This window comes from Rhinopithecus bieti, unplaced genomic scaffold, assembly GCF_001698545.2.
Source record: "Rhinopithecus bieti isolate Rb0 unplaced genomic scaffold, ASM169854v2 scaffold_60909, whole genome shotgun sequence".
Lineage (NCBI taxonomy): Eukaryota > Metazoa > Chordata > Mammalia > Primates > Cercopithecidae > Rhinopithecus > Rhinopithecus bieti.
This window is the reverse complement of record NW_016823619.1, coordinates 1,134,061-1,140,060: the sequence shown is the minus strand read 5'-3', so window position 1 is coordinate 1,140,060 and position 6,000 is coordinate 1,134,061. Positions and strand designations below refer to the sequence as shown.

The 6,000-nt window shown below is 41.9% G+C and overlaps 1 protein-coding gene across 2 annotated transcripts in view; it reads left to right on the top strand.

The window, feature by feature from the left end:
* Positions 1-6,000, top strand: part of ESYT2 (extended synaptotagmin 2) — a 97,737-nt gene that overhangs the window by 71,737 nt on the left and 20,000 nt on the right. The window contains exon 14 of one of the 2 annotated variants that reach the window (XM_017861669.1): positions 4,356-4,418. The exons of the other annotated variant lie outside the window; for it this stretch is intronic. Within the exon in view, the coding sequence (XP_017717158.1) occupies positions 4,356-4,418 (63 nt within the window). The remainder of the gene's footprint in view (positions 1-4,355; positions 4,419-6,000) is intronic. 2 annotated transcript variants of the gene reach the window in all.

The following is a 6,000-nucleotide window of genomic DNA, read 5'->3' as shown; positions in this document are numbered from 1 at the left end:
TTTTTTGAGATGAAGTTTTGCTCTTCTTGACCAGGCTGGAGTGCAATGGCACGGTCTTGGCTCACTGCAACCTCCACCTCTTAGATTCAAGTGATTCTCCTGCCTCAGACTCCCAAGTAGCTGGGATTACAGGCACGAACCACCACGACTGGCTAATTTTTGTACTTTTAGTAGAGACGGGGCTTCACCATATTGGCCAGGCTATTCTCCAACTCCTGACCTCAGGCAGTCTACCCGCCTCGGCCTCTCAAAGTGCTGGGATTACCAGTGTGAGCCACCATGCCCGGCTTGCTGTCCCTTCCTGATCAAACACGAAAGAGTCAGAACTAGGGCCTTCTTTGAAAACCCTGCTGTGTAATCACCTCTCAGTTGCTTGGGGATGATCACGTGAAGATGGAAATTTTTTGGATAAAAATTCACCCATTTTTTAAATAAATATTTGCCTTCACTCACATGGTTTACCCAGAGCTCCTAAGGGAGGAGAAAACTATATTAAGTTTGTGATTCACTTTCTTTTAAGACACATAAAGAACTTCCCGGAGTGGATAATTAAGTGTGTCTTTGTTCCCATCTCATCATATGTTGCCTGTGCTCTGTATGTCTGGATTCCTGTTCTGTTCTCTGTGTTTTCAGTAGAGAGCCGTTTTCACCTGCTTCAGGGCCACAGGGGGCCACAGCGTCTTAGTCATTAGCCTAGAAGGTCAGACTTCATCCAATTGACAGTGAGATTCTTACAGCCCAGTTGTCCCTTAATAGAGTATTGATAGCGCTTTGCGTTTTTGTAGAGTTTTCACTTCTATTTCCAAAGGATTTCCCTATGCATTCTCAGTTTGCTCTTTCTTTTTTTTTTTTTGAGACGGAGTCTCGCTCTGTTGCCCAGACTGAAGTGCAGTGGCGCAATCTCGGCTCACTGCAAGGCTCCGCCCCCCAGGTTCACGCCATTCTCCTGCCTCAGTCTCCCGAGTAGCTGGGACTACAGGCGCCCGCCACCACGCCCAACTAATTTTTTGTATTTTTAGTAGAGACAGTGTTTCACTGTGCTAGCCAGGATGGTCTCGATCTCCTGACCTCGTGATCCACCCGCCTTGGCCTCCCAAAGTGCTGGGATTGCAGGCATGAGCCACCGCGCCCAGCCTATTCTTATTTTTTAAAGTAGGGGAAGAGTAAGGGACAAAACTTGAAGAGCAGGTATTTTGTTTATTTATTTATTTAAATTTTACTTTTAAATTCTAGGGTACATGTGCACAACGTGCAGGTTCAATTCATAGGTATACATGTGCCATGTTGGTTTATAATTCATCATTTACATTAGGTATTTCTCCTAATGCTATCCCTCCCCAGCCCCCCACCCCTGACAGCCCCCAGTATGTGATGTTCCCTGCCCCGTGTCCAAGTCTTCTCATTGGAAGAACAGGTATTTTGCCCTGTCTTACAGATGAGGAAAATCAAGACCCTGAAGGGTTAGGTAAGCTGTTCAGAGTCACACCAATAGTTAAGTGGTACCATGTGATCTCTCTGGCTGATATATGTCTAAGGCCTTTTTAAAGTCAAAATGAGGTCAGCGGTACATAATAGCAGCATATTCTGTTACCTTTAAGAAAATAATTTTTTGCTTCTGGTGATAGCAGAAAATTTCATCATAGACTATTATAAACATGACAAGATAGCTCCACCGTGTAAACTGTTCATTTATCTCCAATAGCTTTTCCAAGTTGCTTTTTCCCATTCTGCAACTGCTTCCTTTTGCAGAAAGGAAATATCTCTGACCTCGTATCAGGAGGGTTACCAAAATCAGCTTTCCTGCAGCATTATCCAAGTTGCACAGTGTACTTCCTTATTAGAACATATGCATCACGTAAGGTGTTCTGTAAAACAAATTTGAACTTTTTCCCCACCCATTGGGTTTCAACATGAAGCCAGATCAGTGCTTCCCCAGTTTTCCCCAGAGGGCTGAGACCCTTGCTGTCACTGGTGAAGGCTTTGATGGCTACCAACCCAGTGCTCTCTTACTTCCTGCCCACTCAAAAGCACCTTGAATTCCACTTCCAGGAGTGCATTACCACCAGCGATCCCTGTCTGCAAACTTAGGACAACAGGAATTTCTCCCAGGCTGGAAATGACCTCTTCATAATGTGGACTCGTAGGACTTTGCCCTCCTTCTTTTGATGAAATCCTGGGTTTTAATTTCAGGCTTGAACAAGAAGGAGTTTCTCTGACTTACGGTGGCCAGCTTTGGCATCTTAAGCTTGATATGCCAGCATACTTAGCACTTTCCAGGAGCCAGGCAGGGGTCCCAGAGTGCTGCATGTTTAATCCCAGACCCTAATTATCACTTTACAGATAAGGAAATTAAGACAACACCAAGAACCCAGATGACACAGACTAGAGATGCCCAGGCACGGGGTCAGTGCGTGCCAGAGCTGGGACTGGAACTCAGCGTGGGCCCAGAGTTTGGGTGCTTGGCGCCTCCTGTCCACTCCACCCTAGTGCAAAGTGTATTTATGGTCACTTTATTAAGTTTATAGATTCATCAGTCTGTATATGGAATTCATCTGAGATGAGTGGTATTTGCACTGATGCCTTAAACATAACAGTCCTAGCTGGGTAATAGCCACCACTGTGGAGGCCCCTAGGCCTAATGATGTTAGGAGCTTTGTGCAAGTTATTTTGGCTGTCATTTAAAAAAAAAAAAAGGCCGGGCATAGTGGCTCACGCCTGTAATCCCAGCACTTTGGGAGGCTGAGGTGGGTGGATCATGAGGTCAGGAGATCAAGACCATCCTGGCCAACATGGTGAAACCCCATCTCTACTAAAAAAAAAATTACAAAAATTAGCCGGGCATGGTGGTGCACGCCTGTAGTTCCAGCCGCTGCGGAGGCTGAGGCAGGAGAATCGCTTGAACCCGGGAGGTAGAGGTTGCAGTGAGCTGAGATGGCGCCACTGCACTCCAGCCTGGTGGCAGAGCAAGACTCCGTCTTAAAAAAATAAATAAATAAATAACAAAACAAAAAACACAGGTGGCTCCCACTGCCTCCTGATGGTGAGTGGCCCATGGCTGCAAGATGGGTAACTCCAGTGGCCTCCCGAGAGGGCACCTGCCTGAAGCACTTGCATGATCTAGTCTGCCTCATCCCCAGAGCCACACAGCTGTCCACCACCTTACACAGCTTCTCTTGCAACCCCTGCCTACACGCCACAGCCTCTGTCCTTGTTTTACTTTACTTGATACATTAGAATTATAAGTGTCTTTGGTACAGGCCATGTCTATCCAACAGTGAGCTTCAGGAAGGGTTTGTAGTATATCTGAAGAATGTGAGTCCTTCTGGGCAGCAGAGTTCCCATCCTCATTGTGTATGAGCCCCTGGGAAGTGTGTGAAGGATGCGCTTGTCCAGGCTCCACCCAGATATGGACACAGTAGATCCAGGGACTTTTGAGAGCGCCACCGGCAGCTTTAGGGTCATGTGAATTCCTGCCTGGCCACATGTTCCATCTTCTCTCCTGGCCCAGCCGGCCAGTCATGGAAGATTGAGAGGCTAGTTGTTCATCTTTCTTCATTATAAAATCTTTTGCTTAGCAAAAAGTAAAAAAAAAAAAAAATTAAACATTCAGTTCAGCTTGTCACAAGTTTGAAATTAATTACAACTAAAATGATAAATTATTTAATCTTGAATACTAGTCCTAGAAGGAGCTTGCAGAACAACTCAGTCTTGTCCTTTTGAGGGCAAGAAACTAACAAGTTGGGGAAAAAAAATCAATAAAAGTAAACATAAAACCCGTAATCATAGGACTGTATTTAGAGCCCTGGAAGCTTCTGTGGGGATGCAGCCAGCCTGACTCCTACCCCTGAAAAGGACAAGGAGCAGAGAGGAGCAGCTCCTCTGCTGGGCGGTGGCTGGGAAGGTGCGCCTCAGCGGCTGTTCCAGGACCTGCCCTGGCCTGAGAGTGACTTGGGTGGCTGTGGCCCATTGATTGTGCTTCAAAGAAAACCTTTCATTATGATTGATATTTTAGGGGTTTATTCAGCAGAGAATAGTAAATAGAACCTTTTCCTAAAGTCCCACTCTTGTATTTTTGAAATCACAAAGGATCAAGAGGGTGAGGATAGTAAAAGAATATTAGTCGTAGGGGATAAGGAGCTGTCTTTTGATATTCATGGATTAAAGGTTCATTCTAAGATAAAGTTTTGGGCATAAGGAATTTTACAGATGGCGTTTGGTTGTTTGTGTAATTCTGGTGGTTTTGTTTAAAGATTTTTGTTGTTTATTCCCATAAATTCTCATGTCTTTAACCTTACATAAACTTCATTGCATGTTTTATTAACCCTTGGCATATTCGTTTTCTTCTGACTTGAAAGAGTAACCCATTAGAATTTAACCCTGATGTCTTGAAGAAGACTGCAGTTCAGAGAGCTTTAAAGGTAAACTGTTTTCCCTTCAGGTGACAGAGTTAATGAAAACATATTGAAAGAGATGATACTTTGTCTCATAAGTTTATTGGCAAATTACCTCCCATATTTATATAGTAATTAATTGTCTAGTGGAAGAGACCTTACTTTTGTTATCCAATAATTAGTAGTTAGAACAATTTAAGTCAACTTTGAAGGTAAATTTTATAAAGTACTGTATGATAAATTAGATTATTTTCCTGTTGGCTTTAGGCAACTCTCTCTAAGGTGATTTAAATATCTATTTTAATTGGATTCGAATTTGTGAAAATTGTGATATGGAAGTTCTACTTAAAATCTTAACTGATGTTTAAATCATGACTTAAAGGTATGCCTTGTGAACTGTGAATATGCATTTTAATATCACCTCTTCCAATATGTTGAGTTAGGGTCGTCTCTGAGTCACCAACGTCATGGCTTTTGGTGCTGCTGGGTTTGGGTGATAGATCTTTTGAGAGGCTTTCAATTTCATTAAATGAGGTCTATTGAAAACTAAGCTCCACTCCCTAAAATATGACATCCACGTGTGTTCTCTGGCAAATTGTTAAAAAGTTTTCTTATGACTTAATGTTTTATTATTTTTTCTTTAATTTCTTTGAACATTTTAGGCTTTAATTTTGGGAGGACTTGGGGAATTTTAAATGTAATTATTTAAAGAAAATTCTGTCTATCCTGAAGAAACAAGAACTGTTTTTATCCAGTCTCATCTGGAAAAAATGAGTTAGATTTCAAAAGTGCAGGAGATTGGCAGAGTCTGCTTTATAGTGTGGTGTTTGCGAACCCTCACTTTGTCCCGCGCCAAGGAGATAAGGTGTGGGTTACTAGAGGTTCCTCCTGTGGAGTACTAGTTAGCACAGTGGCTGAAACAACTGCGCCCTCCAGAACACTGAAAGGAATTACATCAAGACTCTTCTTTGCTACCTGAGAACATAACGTTAAGGCTGAAGGCCCTGAAATCAGACTGTATTTAAATTGCACCCCAACTACTCAGCAAGCAGTGTGACCCCCAACAGGACACTTCATCCACTCTGTTGTGTTATTTGTAGAATAGAAGGAGTAGTATCCTCTTCATGGAATTGTTGAATACATTAAATAAAATAATACATATGAAAGCACCCAGTGTAGCTAGGATAATTATATTATAATTGATATGTTGTTAAATTAGCTAATTTAGCTTCCAAAAATGCCCATTGTGTAAACATGCAAACTGAGGTTCAGAAAGATGCAGTATTTAGGTCTCAATAATCAAGTGATAAATAGATTTGAGGTTTAAGTTCAAGACAGTCTGACTTAACCCTTATATTTTTATTATACTTCGTCCCTTTGACTTGTGCTGATGTATTTTGAATATTGCACTGTAGTAGAAAACTTAATGATTTAACCTTATTTCATAGAATTGAAAACATCATCCATTTTAAGATACATCATTATTTTATGAACCACTAAGATTTTAAATGCCATTAAGTTTTGACAGTGTTTATTTTATACTTAGAGAATTTTAGGCTTAGGATAAATAGTTTTATCATATCACTGACAGGTATACCTAAACAGAAAA